This window comes from Diadema setosum, chromosome 18, assembly GCF_964275005.1.
Source record: "Diadema setosum chromosome 18, eeDiaSeto1, whole genome shotgun sequence".
In the NCBI taxonomy this organism is placed as follows: domain Eukaryota; kingdom Metazoa; phylum Echinodermata; class Echinoidea; order Diadematoida; family Diadematidae; genus Diadema; species Diadema setosum.
The window spans coordinates 13860888-13885435 of NC_092702.1; the positions used below are offsets into that span (position 1 = coordinate 13860888).

Below are 24548 nucleotides of genomic sequence, written 5' to 3' on the forward strand. Positions count from 1 at the left end.
AAAAGTTGTAGATTATGATGTCGCTAATAGGGCAAGTCCAAAATACATGTAAGGTCCCCTCAGAAGGCAAAATTTCATCTTTGCTCAATACTGACATGTTTGGTATCATTTTTAAGCTTATGAGTTGAAGTTTTGATTTCCATGGAGGAAAAAAAATGATGTAATGATAAAATGATGTAAATTTATGCAAATTTCAAGGGCTTCATTTGCATAAATGTAAAATACAGCGTTACGTATGGGACATTTATAAAAATTCATATTTATTCAAAGGAAAGCAAATGATATTTGATTAATATGTGGACATAAGAAGTTCATCAAATAGTTTAACTTAACAATTGGTATGAAAATTTAGGGATTATACAAATGATTATGCGAATTAGCTCGTGTCCTATCATGAGATGTCCCATACGTAACAAATTGAGGTCATTTTTTAGGTTTTCTCTGAAATTTCTAAGGTTATTTGAATGCCCTTTTGGAAAGTTCTAATATATTGTTTAGAGAAGTTAGATACCATTGAAAAAAGAAAAAAACAGTAAAAGAAATATTTTTTATTGGGCAATTAAATAATGTTACGTATGAGACAAATGCGTTACGTATATGGGACATCCTCATACATATTGCATGTGAATGCATGTAGCTAGCTGGGAAGGTCTCACAGTATACACAAATGGTTAATCATCCTGAAGAAAACATCTCAACTTTGCAGCTACTTTTGAGTTATATAGACACTTGAAACAATACATGTACTTTACTGAACAATTTTCAAAAAGGGGGAGGGGGAGATGGCAAAATACAAAATGAAAATCAGCATTAAAGGGATGGTATAGTTTTTGTAGAAATGGGGATTCAGTTTTCAACATTTTACGAAATGATTGGAAACCAATTATATGAATTATTAAAGAGCATGCAATTCTAAGACTAGAGGAATTCAAATTTTTTTGATGGAGATCCAATTTGAAATGGCTGAGATATCAAAAAAAAAAAGTAAAATGAAGTGGTCCTAATAAAAAATGTGACCAACCTTATGTTAGGACACCACGTTTCTGGATATCTCAGCCATTTCAAAACAGATTTTTGTAATGTCAACTTTGAATTCCTCTTAGAATTGTATGCTATTTAAATATTTCATAAAAGAAGTGCTAATTATCTTGTAAAAGTTGAAATCAGAATTCCCATCTGAACCAGAACTGTACAGTCCCTTTAAGTAGAGACCTCTGGGTACTGAAACCAAATACACAAGTAGATTGAAGAATTGCAGTTCAACTACAAGTATATTGGGTACTGTTCACCACACAATGTAGAGCTCTAGCCACATTGTAGCTGCATTGTATAACACATGTATGTGATGATAATGAAGATGTTACTTAAAATTAGTGTTTTTTGTATCATTTTTTTTTTATTGCAAGTGATAAACAAATTGTCCTTACTAAGTTTTCAGTAAGTAGCCATGACAAAAATCATTGGTATACATACCGAGGTATGACTCGAATCAATGATCTGATTGCTAGACAGACATCATATATCCACTCGATTACTGGAGTTTCACGCAGCAGGTATTGCATATAAACTATATCTATTAAAAAAAATATGTCTTGTGTCAAGTTGTTTTTCATTGAAACTGAATGGCAAACTGTCCTTCATCAATGGAAGTAAACACTTAACTATTCGATTTTTTAGTAGTAACTATCCTGATAAAAATACAGGGCATACATGATACAGGTTGGTCATGAAAATATAGAATATGATTAAACATTATAATGGTAAATATTTGGGGAATATTGTTCCCTTGACAATCTGGATCAGTATTTGAGTAATTTCAACTGATTCTACCTCAATAATTATGCAAAAATTTGTTTATGGGTATTTTGCAAAATAATTTTGCAAAATACTCATAAACATGGTTCTCCACACACTAAATGAATGGGGGACAAAGGGCATGCATACTCAGGTTGGTCATAAAAATATAAAAATATGATTGAATATGATTATAATGGTAAATATTTGGGGAATATTGTTTTCTTGACAATTTGGATCAGCATTGAGTAGTTTCAACTGATTTTACTTTAATAATTATGCAAAATACCCATAAACATGATTCTCCACACACTAAACGAATGGGGGACAAAGTGTCCCATTGTAACTGTCCCATACGTAACACGTCATGTCTGTCTTTAATTAGAACCTGTAATTAGAGCTTTTTGCCTCATGACATGAAACTTACCTCTGATAATCTTGAGTGTTGTAACTTTCATTACATTGAGTTACAAGTTGTAAAATTAAATACTTTCAGAGAGTTTTGAGGTTGAAAAAAATGTTCAAAAAAAACAAAATTTTTCTGGTCCCATACGTAACGGCACATATTTTCTCTTCTAGAATATAATTGTGAAGGTCATTTTTCTCCACTTTTTACATGATTATACTTCTCCTAGATATCAATCACCATGATAAAGTTCAATATGATCAAAGGCCATTAACACTATTTTTCGGGTCATAAAAGTCTCTCAATGTCCCATACGTAACGCGCGCGTTATCTTGGACTTGCCCAATATCTCAAAATTAATGTGAAATTTCTGGTGGATTTTGTCCCCCACCAAGGTTAAGGAAAACAGGTTGATTCACTTGACCCACTTTTTACCTGTTCTCTCATTTTTCTTTCATTTTTTTTAATACGTACTTTCTTTTTTGGTTTATCTAAAAGCCTGCTTATGTTCTTTACTCTGTGAATACCATTGTTTATCTGTTTTTTTTTTACAGTTTGTATTGATCTTTGTGTAGCTAAAGTTTGTACTATGTTGTGTTTGTGTATTATTAATATGAATGTAATGTTTTGTGTATCTGGAAGGAGATCAACATATGTTTCACTATCTCAGGCATGTTGGTACCATGTGACAAAATTTCTATATTGTAATAATTGCACAGATTTAGGAATTCCATCAATTGAATCGTACTTTTTGTATATTTCTAATGAGTGAAACTACAGAAGATATAGATCCTGATGTGAACATTTTGAATTCCTGCTACTCTTACAATTGTTACACCCCAAGTGAGTTCAATGCTCATTTTAAAAATACTGCTGCTTTTAGTTTGATACATTTTAATGCTCGAAGTCTCCAAAGAAATTTTGAGGAAATTACAAATTTGTTGTGTTCACTGAAGCATTCCTTCTCCATAATTGCCATATCAGAAACTTGGATTTCCGGCGCTCCATATTCCTTTTGATTTAGAAGGATACACTTTTGTCAATTCTAATAGGCATTCTGGGCGAGGGGGTGGGGTAGGTTTATTCATATCAGATGGCATCAGATTTAAGATAAATAATTATGTTGTTCAGACAGAAGAAGAAGAATATTGTTGTGAATATCTATTTATCGATTTTTGTGTAAATGATGTAAAACATACTGTCGGGGTTAGCCAAAGGCTTGTGCCGAAAGGGTGGGTTGGGTGGTGGCGCGTCGCGTTAATGGGAACACCACCCTTCGTCCAAAGCCCCCCCCCCCCCCCCCCGTTTTGCCGAAAGGGTGCGTTGGGAGCGTTACTGGGTCGCGTCGCGTTGACTGGAACCCCACCCTTCGTCCAAAGCCCCCCCCCCCCCCCCCCCCCCGGTTTTGCCGAAAGGGTGCGTTGGTACTTTTTCTCATGTAATATTAAAAGACGAGTTTTGAATTTATATTTAACCTTCAAACAACCATTTCAAAGAGGCTATCGTCCGGATCGGTTTACTTGCACTCTATTACCACTTGGTCTACAGCCAGTTGGTCTAATAACCAGTTGGTCTACTAACCAGTTGGTCTAGTCATCATTTCGTCCAATTACTGTTTGGTCTAATTGTTATTTGGTTTAATTACTATTTGGTCTACAGTCAGTTCGTCTGGCTGTAGACCAAGTGGTAATATAGAGTGTAAACCGATCCGGACGATAGCCTCTTTGAAATGGTTGTTTGAAGGTTAAATATAAATTCAAAACTCGTCTTTTAATATTACATGAGAAAAAGTACCAACGCATCCTTTCGGCAAAACGGGGGGGGGGGGGCTTTGGACGAAGGTTGTGGTTCCAGTCAACGCGACGCGACCCAACGCTCCCAACGCACCCTTTCGGCAAAACCGGGGGGGGGGGGCTTTGGACGAAGGGTGGTGTTCCCATTAACGCGACGCGCCACCACCCAACCCACCCTTTCGGCACAAGCCATGTATAAAAAGCCTGGTTGCAATAATGATGTTTTTCTTAATTTTTATGATAAAGTACTTGCTGCACTTCTGCATGAGCGTAAAAATGTGTATATTTTAGGGGATTTTAGAGATTCTTTACTTAAAGAGTCTTTAGATTATGTTGGACGCAATTTCCTTAATCTCAATTCATCGTCTGGTTTATTCCCTGTCATTGATTCTCCAAGTCGTATCACTACTGATAGCGCATCACTCATTGACAATGTTTTTACAAATGTTATGATATAGAAGCTCAACTTGATTGTGGTTCTTTTGAGGGTGATATAACCAACCATTTATCTATATTCTTACTTAGTCCTACTAGCATGTCATTATCAAAAAACAAGCAAAACGTGACGAAAATTACACGTGAGATATCAACTGAAAGTCTTAATATCCTTAATTATGAATTTAGTCATGTTAGTGTAGACTGGTCTTCTGTTTATACATCTGATGACGCAAATGAGGCTTATAATAATTTTTCATTTTTTTTAATAAGTTTGTTAGATAAGTATATACCAGTTAAGAAAATTCATTTACGGAAAAAAAAAAATATAAGGAAGCCATTGGTTACTCCAAAACTTTTGAAATGTATTAAGCGTAAGAATAAATTGTAATTGTATAAAATGTTTTTTAAAAAAAAAAACTCCTTTGAGTGAAATGAAATATAAAAGGTATCGGAATAAATTGAACAATTATTTTGCGTTATGCTAAGAAAACATATTATTTAGATAAAATAAGTCAAAATAGAAGTAACATTAAAGGTACATGGTCAGTTATAAATGATATTCTTAGAAAATTAAAGAAAAGTATTCCAGAATATTTTGTTTGTGATGAGAAAGAAGAGGACGATCCACAAACTATTGCTGATAAATTCAATTTTTATTTTGAGAATTGTTGTTCAACTTTATTAGAATCAATGACTCCTGTCAACAACAATCATAATGTAACCATTCAAATTTATCTTTCCGACAGTTGTCCAAAGTCAATTTTTTAAAGCCCATAACAGAATTTGAAATATTAGAAGTTTGTAAATCATTAAAGAACAATTATTCATTTGATTTTAATTATATAAATGTGAATATTATGAAGCAAGTTATAAATTCTATAGTTAAACCATTGGTTTTTATTTTTAATACATCATTAGAAACGGGTAACGTTCCAACCAAACTTAAAGTTGCAAAATTAATTCCTGTTTTGAAGAAAGGGGATTGTCATATCCTTAAGAATTATCGTCCAATTTCTATTCTCCCATGTTTCTCAAAGGTGATTGAAAAATATTTATTCAATGGAGTGTATACTTTCTTATGTAATAATGATATCATTTGTAATAGTCAATATGGTTTCAGAAAACATCATTCCACTGCTCATGCAAAATAATTTCATCTATTAATAAGAACAATTTTGGATTAGGAAAATTTATGGATTTGTCAAAAGCGTTTGATATTGTTGATCAGATTTTGTTGCTTAAATTGAGTCATTATGGTATTCGAGGAATTGCTTTAGAGTGTTTTTTTAATTATTTAGATAATCGGTCTCAATATACATTTTTTTGCTAATTACCACTCATATCACAGTCCAATCAAGCGTAGTGTACCGCAAGGCTCGATTTTGGGACCCCTTTCGTTTTTGTTATATATCAACGATTTAACTAGATCTAGTCAAAATTTGGAATTTGTGTTATATGCGGATGATACAACTTTATTTTACACTCAGTCAGACACTTTAAGTTTAAAAGAAAATCTAGAATGTGAACTGAATCAAGCTGTAACATGGTCTAAAGTAAATAAACTGATTGTTAATTTTGAGAAAACATATTATGTTCCTTTTTATAATAGATCAAATGAAGTGAGTAATATAGTAGAAAATATTACTCTTATTGATTCGCACAATATTTGTAAATCTGATAGTGTTAATTTTTGGGGTATGCATATTGATAGGCATTAACAGTGGAATTTACATGTAGAATATGTAGATAATAAAATTTCAAAGAGTATAGGTATTTTGTACAAACTTAAATATCATTTACTACCCTTTTTATTTTGTATGATTCTTTGGTATTTGTTATCTTACTTATTGTATCCCAATTTGGGGCAACTGTAATCAGTCAAAGATGAATTTATTATTGAAATTACAAAAGAAAGGAGTACGCATATGTACAGGCAGTCACTATCGTGCTCACTCTGCACCACTATTTAAAAAAACTGTGTATTTTGAAGATTCATGACTTATATATCATTCATACCGCAAAACTTGGGTTTTCTTACTTCCAAAACTTATTACCTGTTAATATATCAGAGATGTTTAGTATAAATACATGTAGTATATTCATCATCAAGGGCGCCGGAAGCGGGGGGGGGCAGGGGTGGCACTTGCCCCCCCCCCCCCCCCCCCCAAACAAAATGTTGGGGGCGCAAAACGAGTTTTTGCCCCCCCAAAGTGCCCCCTGCAACAAATAATTAATCACTGATTTAAAGACCAAAATGAACAATAAAGGCATATTTCTTGTCTAAATGTAGTAATTTCATAACTGAAAATGCAAAAATTTTCGCCCCTAACGGGGCGAAAATTGTAATACACTAACAACATACAGTATTGTATCTATACACTAATAGGAGCTTATGAGTAAATTTAGTGTATAGATGGTAGCCTTAGTCGTGTCCTCGAGTGTGCCCGCTGAAACATACCTTTAGTAAACCTTACATTTTTCATTTTCTTCTTTGTTTTCTAGCAGTACGTTGTATAAGAATATTTTTCATTGTTCGAACGATGCGATCACGTTTAAGCTTTTAATGAGTACATTTCAGGTAAATTGCAAAGTGAAAGTGGCTCGCTCGTTCTGCCCGTACTTATAGTAAAATGAAAAGTTTTCATAAGTTATTATCATAGTCCTTCGCAGTGATTTCTTTTACTATGTTTAATTCCTCAAAAATTTGATTTAAAATGCTCTATAAAAGCGACTTTTATACTCTGTTTTTACAAAAAGTCCCTACCGTGGGAGGGGGTATCTTCCTCCCACACCCTCCCCCGCTCGGTCGCTTCGCTCCCTCGACGAGGATCTCACACCATCACATAATATACCCCCGTATGTTAAAATCATAGTCCTTCCAACTGATTTTTTTCAATATGTTAATTCCCTAGAAATTTGCTTTTAAATGTTCTATAAACGCGACTTTTATACTCTGTTTTCACAAAAAGTCCCTACCATGGGAGGGGGTATCCCCCCTCCCACACCCTCCCCCCGCTCGGTCGCTTCGCTCCCTCGCCGAGGATCTCGCACCATCAAATTATTAATGTACTCCCGTATGTTATGATCATAGTCCTTCCGACTGATTTTTTCAATATGTTAATTCCCTAGAAATTTACTTTAAATTCTCTATAAACGCGACTTTTATACTCTGTTTTTACAAAAAGTCCCTACCGTGGGAGGGGGTATCCCCCCTCCCACACCCTCCCCCCGCTCGGTCGCTTCGCTCCTTCGCCGAGGATCTCACACCATCACATTATTATGTACTCCCGTATGTAATAATCATAGTCCTTCGCACTGATTATTTTTCACTATGTTTAATTCCTTAGAAATTTGCTTTTAAATGGTCTATAAACGCGACTTTTGTACCCTGTTTTACAAAAGATCCCTACAGTGGGGGGGGGGGGATCCCCCTTTCCACACCCTCCCCCCCCCCCCGCTCGCTCGCTCCGCTCCCGCGCCGAGGATCTCACATCGCACATAAAAATGTGCCCCCGTTGACATTTTGCCCCCCCAAAACCAGAAGTGTTCCGGCGCGCTTGTTCATCATTATAACACCCGGCGCATATGTAATGATTTTCATTTGTTCAAAGTTGATTCGGCGTACACAAAAATATTAAGATCTCTTCGCTTTACCTTTCCCATTGTTTGGAATTCCATACCAAGTGAGATACTTTCATGCTCAAATTTACGGTTATTCAAAAAGTCTCTCAAAAATTTTCTCCTGCTTAAGTACTGATCATTTAATGTCTCCACTATTTCCTCCAGTTGTTCGTGATATGATCTGTGTTCTGTATCGTGCATGTGTTAATGTATAGTTGTTGATTGTGCCTATATTATTTTGTGTATAGGACTTTTCCCCCACAAGGCCTCTGAGCCTTTTTCAAGTTCTCTGTTTATTTCACATTTCACTTCGACTTTAAGCAAAGGCGTAATTTCAGATTGTAAGAAAGAGTTGATTACAGTAAGTTATTGTATGCATTGTATTTGTTGTATTTTTTTATATTTGAAATGGAAATAAATAAACGAAACGAAATGAAACAAATATTTCTTTTTTCTGTAGGATTTATTAAGTCATTGACTGATAATGCTCGTTTAATACCGAAGTTTAATAGGCCTACTGTGTTTTAAATAGAAGTGAAAAGTTTCTGCAGCTGATACTAAGTACCGTAAGCAAAAAGGTCTTCACCGCAAAAACTATTTTTCTGTAGTCCCTCTTCCAGAGTAAAAAAAGTGGGCCGTTCCACCGGCCCTGGAGATATCCACACCCGTGATGTCGAGCGCAGCCTCCCTGCCGCCCCCCCCCCCCCCCCCCCCACCCCAACTCACGTTGTGTGGTAAATCCTAGCACTGTGTGGCCTAGGCCCTACTTGGGAGCAGCTAGCAAGAAGCAAGAAACCGCGGCGATGATGATGAATATCGACAATGCTAATTGTTCGATTCAAATTATAGACGAGCACAAGGTAAATGCAATGACCAGAATGTGTTTGAATTCGTGAAACGAGATAGATTATCAAGATACATATTTCTTTGCGCCCTAAAATTTCTCAATTATAGTCCCACATATTCATGACTATGTTGGTTAGAGACTAACCGCACCAGCGCCAGCCAGCGACCCCGACACGTTCGCGCCAGCCCCGCGTCGGGGTTAGTTAAAGACAAGCTCGTGTCCGTGGATGATGCGATGCAGCATGCAGCTACAGGCAGCTTGGCAGAAGCTAGCCAATGCCTTTGTGGCTATGCAGTGATTGTTTATCAGTGAGCACATTGCTGACAAGACTTGATAAAACTTATAATAATTGGACTGTTGTCTGGTTGTGAAATGAGAAATACCAAGTAAATTTAATTTAACTAGACGTCTAGGTCGTCTAGTCAATTTTATTTATGCCTAAATTTACTGTTTAAAGCCCAAATAAAGGAAAGAACTTAGTATTACTAACAGTTAGACATAGTCATAGAGCAAAGTCATTGATCACTGTTTATGTTAATTGAATGGTTAGGACCTAGGGCTATAGGCCTACTAGTATGGTTGGACTTACTAAGTTACTAGTACTAGTACTACTAATCGACCGCCTAATGTTTATTTGCTTGATAAGAATATTTAACACTGAAATTCACATAAAAAAACTTGACCTACGTGATTGAGAAAATCCAGCACTATCAAATGCCGTTGTTCCCTTTTCGATTCGAAGTTTCAGTGCAAAAATATCACCGTCGAACTTGCGTGGCCTCGTTTCAGCTCCCCGCGGTAAAGCTCCTTATTGAGATCGACCACTGTTTTTGCATTGACAATGCACGCAAACCGAGTTGTATTGAACACCGTGTTGTACGAAGCTTTTTAGAAACTTCCATAGACATTACATTACGATTCAGTGAAAATATTTACTCGAAATTTTGTCCTTGATTAAAACCATTAATGAACAGTGAATTTTCGCGTTTTCCCACACCATCCTCATCAACGGTCAAAGCCAATCCATTTTTATGTGCTCTGCGCGCAGTGAAGTGCGTACTAGGCGTTCTGTGCGCCAATGTATACGCGGTCGGTTTCAAAAAGGGTGGTCGATATGTAGTAGGGCTACCATACTACTCATTGACTGCTATTACCTTGTATCTTAGAAAATGTTCCTCAGTTTCCCCTTAATTTCATTTTACCATGGCAGAAAATACTGCCGATTATATCCAGGGCCGCAGGGGCTAGGGCTCAAATTGTTTACTCATAATAACAGTCATATCGTACGCGTGGAATTCTTGGCGACAAACGAAAGTGACAAATTTTGATTTTTACTTTGCCTTGTGCAGGCTCATCATTTTAATTGACCACCAGCTCTCCTCCTTGGAAAAAATGGAAAAACTGGGTCCTACTGGTCCAACAGACATGTCGGACCAGTAGAAAAATGGGATGGCATGTAGCCCTGATTTCTGTTCAAATATTCCAGCTTACTACACCCTGTCCCACGCTTACTTTTGATTTTATATGCAAGAAAGCCATTGCGCGTAGATGGTCGATCTAAAAATAGATGGCCGATGAGTAGTAGACTTACTACATATAGTTGTAGATAAAAGCTCTAAGTGTATTTTCATTTGAGTGTTTTACTGGGGGTTTACTACAGATCTCATCCAGACATCACTGTACAGCATCATTGTCCAGAGATGGTGCTTCTTTGTGATGTGGCTATGCCATTTTTTTTAGTGCTGTTTGAGATTTACATATTTGATTTTATTTTTGTTGCCATTCACTTTACTGTATAGACCACACCTATATATCATGTTTGTCTGCTCTCCTTTTGTTGTCTGTTCAGACCTAAAGTTGTAATTTGCATTAGTTTTCTTTTCAGTGCTGCCTTGCAGTCTGGCATTAATTCAGTTTAATACATTAATGATATTCAGTTGTCATCTCCATCACCACTGCTCCAGATACATGTACCTTTTCTCATGTTCTGTTTTGTCACCTTCACTCTTTCTCTATTCAGGTGTGTTCACTTATTTCATTTCACACCTAATTCTTTAATTGAGCCCAGACAGCTCCCATTATTATATGTGATCATCCCCACCTACTTATGTCACCTCATGTCGTCCTTTGCCTATAATATTGGATAATTCAATGAATTGGATTGCTGCACTTCATTCAAGAGTTCTCCATTTCTTTTATTTTTATGAATTCTTGTTTATAATTTGAATAATATGTAAATATTGTTTTTGTAAATCATGTTCATGTGTAAATTTTGCCGAGGACAACAGCCTCAGAATAAAATCAAAGTACTACCAGACCTCTTCCTGATGAGTTGATCTTTAATCGTGTCTTCCCTAAGATGTCCCTTCTTCAAACAGACTTCAATTAGAGGATTGGCTACATTTCCTTTAGAAGCATATTTTACAACATTAATTTGGACACACTATAATAGTACAATAGTAACAAGATAGCTAGTAGTTATTTATATAGCTTAAATGATTTATTGATGTAGCTTTCATTGAACAAGTTAGTTAATGCATAGCTGTCAAACATTATCAATGTGATCATATGAATCTGCTTAAAATTTTGCTTGTCTGTCACATTGGAATCAACAGTGGAGATTCAAAATTTCCTCATGGGCTCTTGCTTCAGCTCTGGTCATCATTCCTGGCCTTGCTGCTGCTATTGTTGTTTCATTGTTGATAATCTTGTTTTGTTTTTTGTTTTTGTTCAGGGGCGAGGTTTAGTTGCTGCATGTGCCCTCAAGGTCGATGATGTCATCTTTGAAGAGTCCCCCCTGGTGTGTGCCCAGTTTCTCTGGAACGAGTTTTATCACTATGAGGCTTGTGAATTCTGCATGCGGTCACTGGAGAGTGCAGTGGAGATGGCACGGAGATTGTCTGGAGATGCTGCACTGGTTCTGCCTCACCAAGAATGCTGCACTGTGGAGAAGCAAAGTCATGTTGAATGTCCTCAGTGTAGGGTATGAAAATGTCATGTATTATATAATTATAATTATGTATATTGTGTTAGTACATTGTACATACAAATGCCAGGGCTGGGTAGGGTATACACAGTATAATAGCCAACTTTCACATTACAAGGTTCCTACTTGACTTAGAAATGTGCAAAAAGCTTTCAAATTTTGGGACATTGTCATCTTGAGAGGTGGTCAGAAGACTGAATCATGAAGGAATTGTATAAGCCTTTTATTAAGAAAATATGATAGGTCTAACAACATAATCTGTACAGCATACAATGTTTTTGCCAAATGATTTATGCTGAATGTTTGTAATTTGATGATAATTGAAAATACATGTACATGGAGTTGTTGAAATCCTTCACAGGTGCAAAGAAGTTTGCAGAACTTTATTCACAGTAAAACAGAAAATTCCAATATAAAATTTTTTTGAAAGAACCAAGCAATTTGCATTTGAAATGTGCTGGAGAGAAGGAGGGAGGGGGGAGGGGGACCACCAAAATAATTACACTTTTACACCAAGCGTGGAGATATCTAACGATACCAAGCCCTGTAGCTATTCACAAGTCACAACAGGGCTGTACCAACCGTGGTCGAAACACCAGTCTACTCGTTATGATGATACAGATTTTGAATTCATCACATTATATTTGATACCTCAGACCAATATATATCTATCTTGAGCAATTTAGCTACATATTGGTGTTATCGATATTGATGTACACAATTTACAACTTACCAGAAACGAAGATTTAATGCTTCATCTGCGCACTGCAGATCACATTTCTCCGCATGGTAATTGCTTGTCATGCCATCGGGACTGTCATCACAAATGGCCGCAGTGTGCACGGTGGTATGCGCGGTAAAAGGTTTGTGCAACACTTTCAAGCACATGCTGCATTTGTTACAATTATACGGAGCACTGGCCATTCATGTCAAAACTGTTATTTTGAATTAGTGCAGCGATGGTCAGGCTTTGCGCTTAGAAATTGAAATTTTCACATCGCGCAAGGGCACACTATGGATTGATACTCTAGTCCAAACATTTAATTCCATGTGAGCATATATAACGTAAAATTTGTGGTAGAATGTATACATTTTCAGTAGTTTTGTAGCTGTGTTGAGAGTCTTCCTATAAGAGTGGGGTGCATGTCAGACACATCTGGTCGGGCTAGGAGATATCATGACTTGCAATGACGCACTGGACTTCCTGTTTTTCTTTTCTGCACCTTTTTCCCTAGAATTTGATTTACAATTTAAATCTTTATGCTCTCACAGATGTACATAAATTTTGTGAAACAGGCAGGCACTCTTTATTCAAATACATTAAAGGGTGTGTACAGTTCTGGTCGAGGTGAGTATGTAGCTTTTCACGTTTTGTGAGATACTGTATTCAGAAACCACTCTATGAGATGTCAAAGAGCATGCAGTTCTAAGGGGTATCAAAAGTTTATTCGATGAAAATCGGTTTTGAAATGGCTGAGATATCCAAAAATAAGGTGAAACAAAGAGATCCTAATAAAGTTGTGGCATGTCGCCTTTTATTAATAGCACTTTTTTTGATATCTCGGCCATTTGAAAACCAATTTTCATCAAATAAACGTTGAATCCTTCTTAAAATTACATGCTCTTTCATATTTCATAAGAGGCTTTTCATTGTCTCACTTAAGAATGTTCAAAACATGAATCCCCACCTCAACCAGTACTGTACAGTCCATTTAAGTTTTAGGCCACCTGTACAAGTAGCAAAGACAGCAAACCTGCATATGTGCCAAATATGTTATCCAAGCACAGAAGTGTTTTTAAGGAAAAGAAAAAAAAAAACAGAGGGAAGGCTTGTCCTGCACAGCACATGTAACCTTTGAAAGTCTTTTGTTTTTAAAATATGTCTGTTCTCTCCCAGGCTCCATACTGCAGCACAGAGTGCCGGGACCATGCACTGGCCCAGTATCATCAAGTCCTGTGCCCTGGTCAGCATCCACCCGACCCAGACCACCCCCTGTTCATCCTTCAAGAGGCCTGGAAGTGAGTTAGCTGCCATGTGGACACTGCCATTATTGCAGCAGTAATGTAGGACTTGACATTAACAGTGGCCTGGTGGCCCAGGGCTACTAAAAATTGGTGTTAGGCCACCCAACTTCCTAAAAGGTTATTTTTGGGTGGCCCAATCAGGCAACTAAAATTCAAAATTGATTACTATGTTCCCTTTTATTTAGAGTCACCACATTTCTTTTTTGAGGCACTAAGATTTTGAAATTACTTTAAAGATTTTAGTGGCCTGAATGGGCTACCAGAGAAACAAGTTAGTGTTGAGTCCTGAATAATAGGAATTATATTGTGCACGATGTATCAGCTTAACAGTCTACTATGTGTATGCAGTGCACATTGTGAACTTGTGGTAGATTGCAAAGTTGCAAAAACTGCTACCTTGCAGGAGTGGTAGAACATTATGTGTGTGTGTGGGGGGGGGGGGGGGGTAGTCCTTGTGGTTGCATAAGGTTGGGTCAAGGGTCAAGATGTAAGATAAGTTTTGCTTAATTTTTTTCTAATTCTTATTGACAAGGACTTCACAAAGTTTCTTTCAATAAGATATCCAAAAGGCATCATGTTGTAAGGTGATTTTTATACCACCATTGTGAATTATTGCAACATTTTGATGATTCTTTCTCCCACAAGCTGACCTCAGCAAACACATTTTCAAACTTCTTCCCGTCGATATCAGGACAATGCACTACCCACCCGAAACAGCAAGCATCATGTTGATTGCCAAGATGATTGCCACCATTAAACAGGTAAGGCTGGTGAACTGGGAAAATGATGTTTGCATGTAGTCACAATTGCATGACCAACAAAGTAATTATACAGATATCATGGTACTTTCAGATGACTTTTATGTTTGTTTTTTAGGCCTCACTTTGTATACTTCGATGATTTTGTGGCATCCAATATGTTGCCTTCCTACACATCCATCAGTGTACCTTTGTGTGTGTGTGTGTGTGTGTGTGTGTGTGTGTGTGAATGCGAACCTTGTGGCAATTCACTGCCGAAGAATTAGAGGATTAGACAGAGTAAACAGATCTAGTTAAGCTACAAATGTAATTGTGATGCTATGTAAATGTGCGGTACATATTGAACCAAGAGGTGTATCTTATGTTCACTAGATGTGTTTGATATGTCTGTAGAGCCTATAGATCACCTCAGCATCCCTGTGCTCTACATTCTCACATGATACCATCCAGGCAGTAGAGATTTTACAAACCTATTCACTAAAGAAAGTGGAAATTCTCGGTATGATGTGTGTATATCCATATTAAGAAGATGCAGTTTAGAAAATAAAAGAATGAAGTGTAAATCAACGCTTAGAATAGTAATGAGGAAAGAAAAAGCAATGTTCTTCCTGTGTCCCATTCTCTCTTTCCCTGTTATTTGGCTGTGAATTATTTACTTTTAGGCCAAATGCGAGGAGGAGGTTATTGCAACGTTTCAGCAGTTTTGTCATGCACCGAGGAATGAGGAACGAGAGCTGTCTCACAAACTGCTGGGAGAACAATTTAAGGTAATGCCACCAAAAAATTGTGTTTGAAGTGCAAAATAGTTATCAGTGTCCATTGTATGTCCATCAATAACGGCTGACTTTATTTGCCACTGGAGTCCTTTCTTTGCTAAATGGCAGGTACATTGTATCTTGTAAATAAATGCTGATGATTAAAGATTACCTAATTGCCTTAAATCTGTATTTTGTTATCATTGCATTCCTCTAGGACTGAGGCGCATTGTTATAACTTAGTGGGCTGGGTAACCTACAATTATGTCAAGTTTGGAGGAATTAACTGAATGCTATTGAGAGATGTCTGGGTGTTTATTTATGCAGATTTTAATAGGTATATGAAGTGTACTGATATTTTGTAATTACTAGACTTTTATTGTAGTGGTAATATAAGTTGCCTAATTTGCTAATAACTCAAGGTATCATATTTCCTTCATCTGCATACAGGGACAGTTTGAGACACTCCAGTCCATCTTACTCGATGCGTTGTACGAGGAAACAGTATCACAGGTAGTTACTTGTACTTGGAGTCACTTTTTCCTAAAACAGCATGTTTAGGTAGAGAAATTTCATTTTTTTTTTCTCTCAGTTTCAGGTGGATTTATCTCTGCAAATTTCCATTTCAACCCATCAAATACAAAACAATGATAATAGCAATAATCTGCTTACATCTACCACTATCATTTATTGCTAATATTTCATAAGATCCATGTAGGAAAAATTATTGTTTTTCACCTGTACCCTACTTTGGGTATAACGTTAGTTGTCCTGATTGCAGAATCATCTAAAGCAACCTAATCACTGAATTCACAGCTGATCAAGAATGTAAAAACACAATTTAGAAGATTAGGGCTATTGTTATGTCTCATAATGGCAAATTGTCATAAATTTCTTATCCATTTTGTGCAGAGTGAATTAGTTTAGCCTGTGCCATGTTATCTTTCTTCAATAAGTGTAACATATGCTGGAAGTCCAATTGTTGAAATTAACATTTTCTTCTCTTTGCTTGTTCAGATATACTGTCTTATGCTGAATCATGTGAAGAAGACATATGTATATTGCTAATTTGTGGGGAATATATTGTTTTCAGTGCATTGACTGTGTGTAGTAAGTGGATATATAACATAAGATATTTGAAGTCATATATTTATTTGTAGTGGTTTACTAAAGATGGTCTGGAGTCTCTTTTTGCCCTAATTGGCATGAATGGACAAGGTGTTGGGTCAAGGTAAGTCTTAAGGTTATCTACTGCAAGGCATAATAAATCGCTTTGGTTTCATATGTCTCATTTTAATGCAAGTGTATGTTTGCATCATCTATTTCTCATAGACTTTCTTTTGAGCACTAAAATGTACTCTATGGTAGAATATGCTATACCCTGTCATTAAATGTGGTTGTTTGTTTGTTTGTCATTTTTTGTTGGTTTAATGGGTTTGCATGTTACTGTTATTCAGTTTATAAGATGCCTAATAATTTCTCACTGACAGGAAGTGCTAAACCCGTTGAGGACGAGTCCCAAGTATACTCATGCAAGGGTCTATTGGAGATGCATGTTGTAGCAAAATCAGGCCACCCTCAACGGGTTAACTTATTCTCAAAGATGTGAATATTGCAAAGAAAAGATATTGATGCTGATAACTTGATTTCTCAGATGGGAGTTACATTACAAGGGTTCAATGTAGGTTTCTAATACTCTCTGTGACTTCACCATTCATGATGTATTTTTACTTTAACCCTAACTAGGCCGGGGGGCCTCCGAGGCCCCCCCTCAACGTTCCGCGCCATGTATCGCTATCGCGAAAAGCTATCGCCCCGACGTTTCATGACTTTTTTCTTTCGAGTCTCCCGCATCTTTTGACACCAAATTTGCGATGCCCGGGCATGCGGTTCCGAAGTTGCGCATAAATATGTACGTGCATGTCAGACCAAAAACTGCTCAAAAACGTGAATTCGTGTACAATTTCAATGCAAACTGTGCTTACAAGCAAATTTCATAAAAGCATGATTATTTTGGGGTTTTATTGATTAAAATCAATTAATAATATATTTTCTTGTTCAGAACAATGTCGCAGACAAATTTCATCGAAAAAACAATGAAAAACATAAAGTCGAAAAGACAAAGAAATACATAAGAAATTAAAAAACAATAAAATACTTCAGAAATTTTTTCTGATGGCACAATTTTTTTCTCTTACATTTGCTAAGGACACTAAAAAGAATATTTACACAAAAAATGTGCCTGTTTTGAGCTTTATTTAGTGATTTATACCAAATTGTCTGATTTCATGCATCATTATGCATAAATTAGCATAATTTAACATAAATGATAATTTTTTGATAAATTAACTTCACGGTACTCTAGATTACGCGGTCGACGGCCGATATCTGGAGGGGGGGCCTAGGAGGCCCCACCCCCGGCTCTATCATCTACCTAAATAGCCCGGCCTAGTTAGGGTTAATACTCATGTGCTCTTCAAACAAGTTAGGCATGTGCAAATACTTTAACTCCACAATGCACTATATGAGTTAGTCTTGTTTGGCTTGTCAGTAGTACTATGAACTGGGATTCCCTTGAACTAAGACTACTTATGATAACCTCTACCCACCCCCTCCCCACCCCCACATCTGAGATGGACCCATCATGCATTCCTCTTATGTTTTATGCTCCAGCTCTCTGAGTGTGTATGTACACAACTGTGATGCTTTGGATCTGCCAGAAGAGGAGAGGGGAAAGCTTGACCAGTTCATTGACCAGCTCTACGTCGCCATGGAAAAAGGTATTGGCTGTCCATTATAATGTTGTGCTAACCTCTGAGCTCGGGAAATGTGAGGTTGCTGTGTGTCGATCATTTAGGCCTACTGATATTCCTGATGTAATTTGAACTTTGTTGTCGTTTTGGCTGTTTGATATCTTATGATGACCAACAAATCTTTTTTTGGGAGGATGAATTAGTTCAGAATCTTCCTCACCACATTTTAAATGAGATCAATGATGTGATGAACTGTTGAATAATATAATTAAGCACAGTGATGTTAATCAAGGTCACACATGAGATATTAGAAAGGGCTACAATATGAAATACCATTTTATGTATAATTAAGTGAAGATTTCACTATAGCCATGGTTACAATAAGTAAGTGGCTGTAATTCTCCATTACAATTGGCTTTGGGGCAAGAATTTGAGTTTATTGCTACTCTTCTGCCTTTTGTCCTACGTCATCACATTCAGAATCTGGTAGCTTTCTGAACTGCGAGGGCTCTGCACTTTATCGACTGCAAAGTTGCTGTAAGTACATGTAGCTACCAGATGCAATTGTAGACTCCTATGTCACAGTCATTGGTTATGAATTTAAGAGAGGAACAAAATATACAGGCCCGTAACTAGGATTTTTAGGGGGGGGGGGTCAGAATTAGAAAAAATAGACCGCTTCCGGGTTTAATCAGCTGACAAGCAAAAAAAGGCTCCCCCGTGCAATTTTTTTTGTTTCTTGTACCACTTCCGGGTTTCATGTGCTGACTAGCAAAAAAACGAAAAAAAAACCAAAAAGGCTTTAACGCAATTTTCTGGTGCCACTACAAGCCTCTTTTCATTTTGTTTTCTTCATGAGGGGGGGGGGGGGGGGAGGGGGGGTCCACAACTCATTTTTTTCTTTTCATTTCTTTTATTTTTTGGCTGCTGGCAAACGGGGGGGGGGGGGTTCATGGTATCTAAACATATGTAATCACAAGAGCAGTTGTATGGAGAGAATGGGAAGGGGAAGATGGTGGTCTTCGTTCAACTTTGTTTGTCAAAGGTGGTGTTCAAACACAACTCCAATTCCACAACTACCATGTCAGGATATGGTTCACTATAAGTGAGTGAATGAACCCTTGCCCTTGCGATTCATGAGATGCAAATAATTTCCTCTACTTTCACCCAGTAGCAATGGTATCTGCTCTGCTCGCTTTGTGTGTCCGTTCTGAGATGGTACTGTTGCATGGTTTTCCCTTTTATCTTCTCTTTTTCCCCCTTCCTCCTTCATCATTGCCATATACTCCTCCTTTTCCCATTTATCTCCTTGTCAACCTTCTTCTTCTTCTTCCTTGCAGGTAATCACAGTTGCACACCAAATGCAGAAATAAGATTTCTTCACAACAACTCCACGTTGAGCCTGGTTGCAGTAGCAGACATAGCTGAAGGGGAGGTAGGCACTCGTCAAAGTCTTGTACATGATGATTTAATGAAGCTTTTGTTTTTCGTAAACACATACATTATAGGTCATAACTTTTGATCCATAACTCCATTTGTGACTAAACTTGGATGGTAGATGTCCCTTGGGGAGTGGATGATCACCACAAGGTCAAAGGTCACAAGCAGGGTTCAACGAACTTTAAGAGTCCAATGTGAAGTTTTTATGGCGCGTTTGTATTATGGGTCATAACTTTTGATCCATATGTCCATTTGTGACCAAACTTGGATGGTAGATGTCCCTTGGGGAGTGGATGGTCACCACAAGGTCAAAGGTCACAGGCAGGGGTCAACGAACTTAAAGGGCCCAATGTTAAGTTTTTATGGGACGCTTCTTTTTTGCCATAAATTTTTACCCTTTTATATCTCTTTTTATCTGTAATATCTCTTTTTTTTTTAATCTGTTATATCCCATTCGCGTACAATTTCTTGTACGCTAACAGGTGAGACACATTATGGCACTTGCCTTGTTCTAAAACCTGTTTGTAGTTATACATATAGGTATCACTTGGAGGTCCCTTTTCATTTCTTAAAAAACCTTGTACATCCTCTTCACTTTCAACTCGAATAATTTTTGAAAGGATGATGCTATTGCTTTGAAAACTAGTATTAATCATGGATAGTATGTGTTGATAGAGTGTGCAAAATTTCAGCTTAATCTTGTGATCCCTTTGTTGTGGTTACTAAGGGGTTTTACATTCTGTTTTTTTTTTTTTCCCTATTCATTACACAGAGCCCTGCGTGGTGAGATTAACCCATTGAAGACTAGTCCCCAGAGTAATCTCGGGCTGGGGTGAATGGGAAATGTGTGTTATAGGAAAATCATTTAACGTTCAAAGAGTTAAGCACTTAAATAGACGCTGAACTTCAAAGCCTCTTTTCTCAGTACCACATGTCCAGAGTGTGTACTTTCTTTCCATTATTTTGATAGGTGAGAAAAGTCCATTTGTATCGAGTTATACATTATTTTGAAGCTTAGGGTCTGCATTTTTAGAATCTGCCTTGAACTGAAAATCCCTGTCTAAGACTTTTTGATGGTTTTGTGATGCAGGGTCATTAAAAAAGAGGAATGCGTTGTAGAAATGCACAAAGTTAAGCTTGGCATTTATACTCGTTCAGATTTGATTGCTTTTATATTTTTCTCTTTGTGTGTGTGTGTGTGTGTGTGTGTCTTCTTCTTCCTCTCCGTACAGGAAATCCTGATAAGCTACCTGGATGAGTGTAGTAGGGAAAGAAGTAGACATTCCAGGCAAAAAGAACTCAGGTATAAACTATGTGTTGGAAAACAAAGAAAGTTGATATTACTGACCATATTGTTATGAAGGGTAACTATATACCATGTAGAACACAATTGAGCACCACTCAATGGGGGGGGGGGGGGGTTCAAATTGAATAGGTTGATATGGGTAGAGCAGCTACATGATTAGTTAATTTTTCAAAATGTGTCACTTCTCAACCTAATGGACATTACATAAACCATTTTTTGAATATTTCTTCCTCATGTGTGTAACAGCATAAAGTAACTTAATTTGTTACATGTATTTCTTAGACATGTTTGCATGTTTTTCATCATTTATTGAGTTATCTTTCATTTGACTTATTTGGTTTAGAGATCTAGGAAGGGAATTTTCATTGTTACATTGTCACAAAGCAATTAATTGTTAATGCACACAAAACAAATTTGATCAATCAATCCAACCCGTTTGACTTTTTGTTGTTATTGTTGTTGCTGTGAGATACGTGAGGAAACAGCTCTATCCCTAGATGTGCTTGATTGTGCTCTCATTGCAGGGAAAACTACTTATTCACATGCAACTGTTCAAAGTGCCTCCAGCAGTGCGATGACCCTGACATCACATCCAGTGAAGAAGAGGACGATGATGACGATGATGATGAGGATGATAATGGTGGAGGAGATGACGGTGGGCAGGAGAAAGATGGAGAGGAGGAGCGAATAGGAGATAAAGTTGGAATGGACACAATGGACTGGAAGGAAGGGAGAACATGAGAAAAAATTTGGATTAGATGGATGATGTGCCTTTTTTACTGTGACTTTGCCAGTCAATTTCTCACATTTCCTGGAGGTAAACTCAGGCAGACTTGTGACAAAGACACTCTGCGAATCAAATCGTTACATGGAGGAGAGGGGATGCTCTGTGACCTCAGCTTTCTGCCAAATCTAGTGTTCAGGCACCTTGTTAGTCAAGTTTTCTCACCTAAACTTCTTGAGTACACCAAACATTGTTAAACAACCACACCAAAAAATAATGAAAGGATGTTTTCATTTTTAATCAAGGCAGATTTTGCTTTCATTATTGCATCATGAAATTATGATATAAATCCTCAGTTTTCCCAATTTTTGTCTCACCTGCATAGCAGAAGCGAGACATAGTTGTCACTTTTCCGTCAGCAGTGCCAGCACTCATTGTCAACAATAACTTTTCACAGCTTTGAACTATGACTGCTAAGCTCTCGCCACAGGCATATAGCCTAAAAATGCTGGTCAAGTTCGAATAGGGCTTAAATTAGAGGTCAAAGGTCAAAAGGTCAATGAGCTTTCCCTGATGATCACTGTTCTCATAGTGCTGTGCTCTACTCTGAATAAATTTCCACAGCCTTGAGCTATAACCACCAAATTCACACCATAGGTACATCACCAAAAGATGCCAGTCAAGTGTGAATATTGGTGAGGCCAACAAGGTCAAAGGTCAAAAGGTCAATAAACATTTCCAGATAAGCACTATAGTCATAGTATTGTGTACTTTTAATAACTTTCCACAGCTTTGAGCTACATTTGTATGACCATCAAATTCACACGAGAGATGCTGGTCAAGATTGAATGCCACTCCAGTTAAGTTCAACAAGGTCAGAGATCAAAAGGTCAATGTGCTTTTCCTGATAAGCACTGTACTAGCAATATTGAGGTGTGCTCTCAGTAGCTTTCTACAGCTTTAAGCTGTGACCATGAAACTTGCACCAGTGGTACATTACCTGAAGATGCTAGTCAACTTTGAATATTGGTGCAGTCCCACAAGGTCAAAAGGTCTAAGAACTGACATTTATAAAACACTTTTATCGCAAATTGCGATGTGCAGGCGAGACATTGCTTAGCTTTTGCCTTGTACTACATGCCAAACATATATTTGAGGTAATGCTGGGTTTTAGAAGTACCAAGTAATGACATTTGTTGATGTCTTTGTTTTTGAGCATAGGCACTAGCCCTTGGTCAGAAACAAAGGGGGATCATACAAGTTGTAGTGTTCCCCCCTTGTGATTTGAATGGGTGTTTTAATAATGCCCCAGGTCTAACAAATCAGAAATGTGCACTTCTACAAATTCTTTGTGCATATTCCTGAATTCGTGAATGAAGAGCATTTACAGCAAAACCTAGCAACTGCTATTTTGGAATTTTTCACTGAATAATTGCAGATAACCACAAAAAGGTGATATTTTAGTTGATCATGCAAATGTTTTCATCAACGATGTTGTTAAAGGTCAAAAGTAAACAAAATTTGACCCTGCCTACATTGTGTAGCACTTTGTTACATGTGGGGGGTTACATGAAATGTATCATGTTAATTTGATATTGAAAACAGTGCAGACATGTGTACTGCTTTATGCCTGTTATCTTTATTTAAACATCCATTTCAAGTGTTAGGACTTTTTTTCCTGATAGGTATATACAGAATTAAAACAGTGAACTTGATTATAATTTACTATTAATTTGACCTTCAAATCTCAGCAGAGCACCTTTTGGATCTTTCAAATTTTAATGAACACATTTCAAGTAAGCATTTATCATAATATTTACCTGTGTGTATGTTGTAAGTTTTCAGTGTGACTAACTTTGTGATGCATTGAGACTTCAAATTATCCCATCCACATTTGCCATATATGTTTCTCTCTGTTGGTGACATCAACAAAGCTGACATTTTTGTTTTTAATGATAAATCTATTACATTCATGATTGATGTTGAGTCACTTTCAGTGTCACTGTCCAACTGTAATCTGTTAAGGAAATCTTTTTCACAAACTTCACTGTCACTATATGAGGATCAGAATTTGACATGCAAGTTTCATCTCCTTTGCTGGGAGATGTGGTGAGTCTGGCGATGCGATTCCTGACATCTTTGGTGGCGTCCCAGGAAGTGTGGTACTTGTGGAGTCACTCAAATAAACAAAACATCAGGCCTTTTCTGTGAGGATAGTTCGAGGTTTATTCTGGGTAAACATGGCTCCGGTGTCACACGCTTTTACATATAGGGGTAAGCGCCCTCTATAGTAATAAACATTATAATGTGCATATGTCTTAAACACAACATATTTTCCCCCTTTTAAAGGCAGGGATATATATATTCCAGAGAATAAAGAGAGTCCAAATGTTCAATGTCCAAAATAGCGTAATCAATTGTTCATGAGTCCAATAAGTGTCCGATAAGCCTGAAATCTATTTTTTGAGTTTTCTGTATTTAGCGTGAATCCTAAAGGTCATGCTGCATTATTTGTTTGTGGTTTTAGTTCACCAATAATCATTCAAATACCGGGGCCGTCGTCGTTGTCGTTCTGAGCGTCGTGGTTGGACATCACCGCGCTCATGTTGTCGATGATCTTCTTCGACCACGGGGAAGGGGAAACCGACATCGTTGTCAGTTTCGCTTCCAGGTTTGCTTGCTACTAGACGTCTCGCGTTCCACTTTGTGTTGTCGCTCAAAAGAAACACATTGCTTCCAATCAGCTTTTTGATTCGCTTTGGAGGAGACAGTGCTGATGCGAGCTTGTGCTTCCTAAAAGGCCGCGCGACACGAACCCAGTCTCCCACTTTGAATAGTGGTTGTCGTGCGCGTCGTCGTTGATCCGTATACGCTTTCACTCTTTCTTGGCGTGCTGCGATTT

At 37.4% G+C, this 24548-nt stretch overlaps 1 protein-coding gene across 1 annotated transcript; it reads left to right on the top strand.

Annotated features, from left to right (window-relative positions):
• Positions 1–8813: 8813 nt before the first annotated feature.
• On the top strand, positions 8814–24042 carry LOC140242164 (protein-lysine N-trimethyltransferase SMYD5-like). The gene is made up of 12 exons (XM_072321928.1): positions 8814–8912; positions 11634–11882; positions 13783–13904; positions 14602–14671; positions 15331–15435; positions 15874–15936; positions 16584–16654; positions 18097–18203; positions 18657–18713; positions 19517–19611; positions 20849–20919; positions 21447–24042. Exons 1-12 carry the CDS (start codon positions 8856–8858, stop codon positions 21661–21663), a joined length of 1284 nt encoding a protein of 427 aa, XP_072178029.1. The 5' UTR covers positions 8814–8855; the 3' UTR covers positions 21664–24042.
• Positions 24043–24548: the final 506 nt, after the last annotated feature.

Bases quoted from the DNA above. Each gene is read 5' to 3' on its own strand.
- LOC140242164 (XM_072321928.1), top strand. From the start codon at position 8,856: ATGATGATGAATATCGACAATGCTAATTGTTCGATTCAAATTATAGAC. The intron at 15,937-16,583 runs GTAGTTACTTGT...ATTTATTTGTAG, and splicing joins ACGAGGAAACAGTATCACAG to TGGTTTACTAAAGATGGTCT. The intron at 19,612-20,848 runs GTAGGCACTCGT...CTCTCCGTACAG, and splicing joins CAGACATAGCTGAAGGGGAG to GAAATCCTGATAAGCTACCT.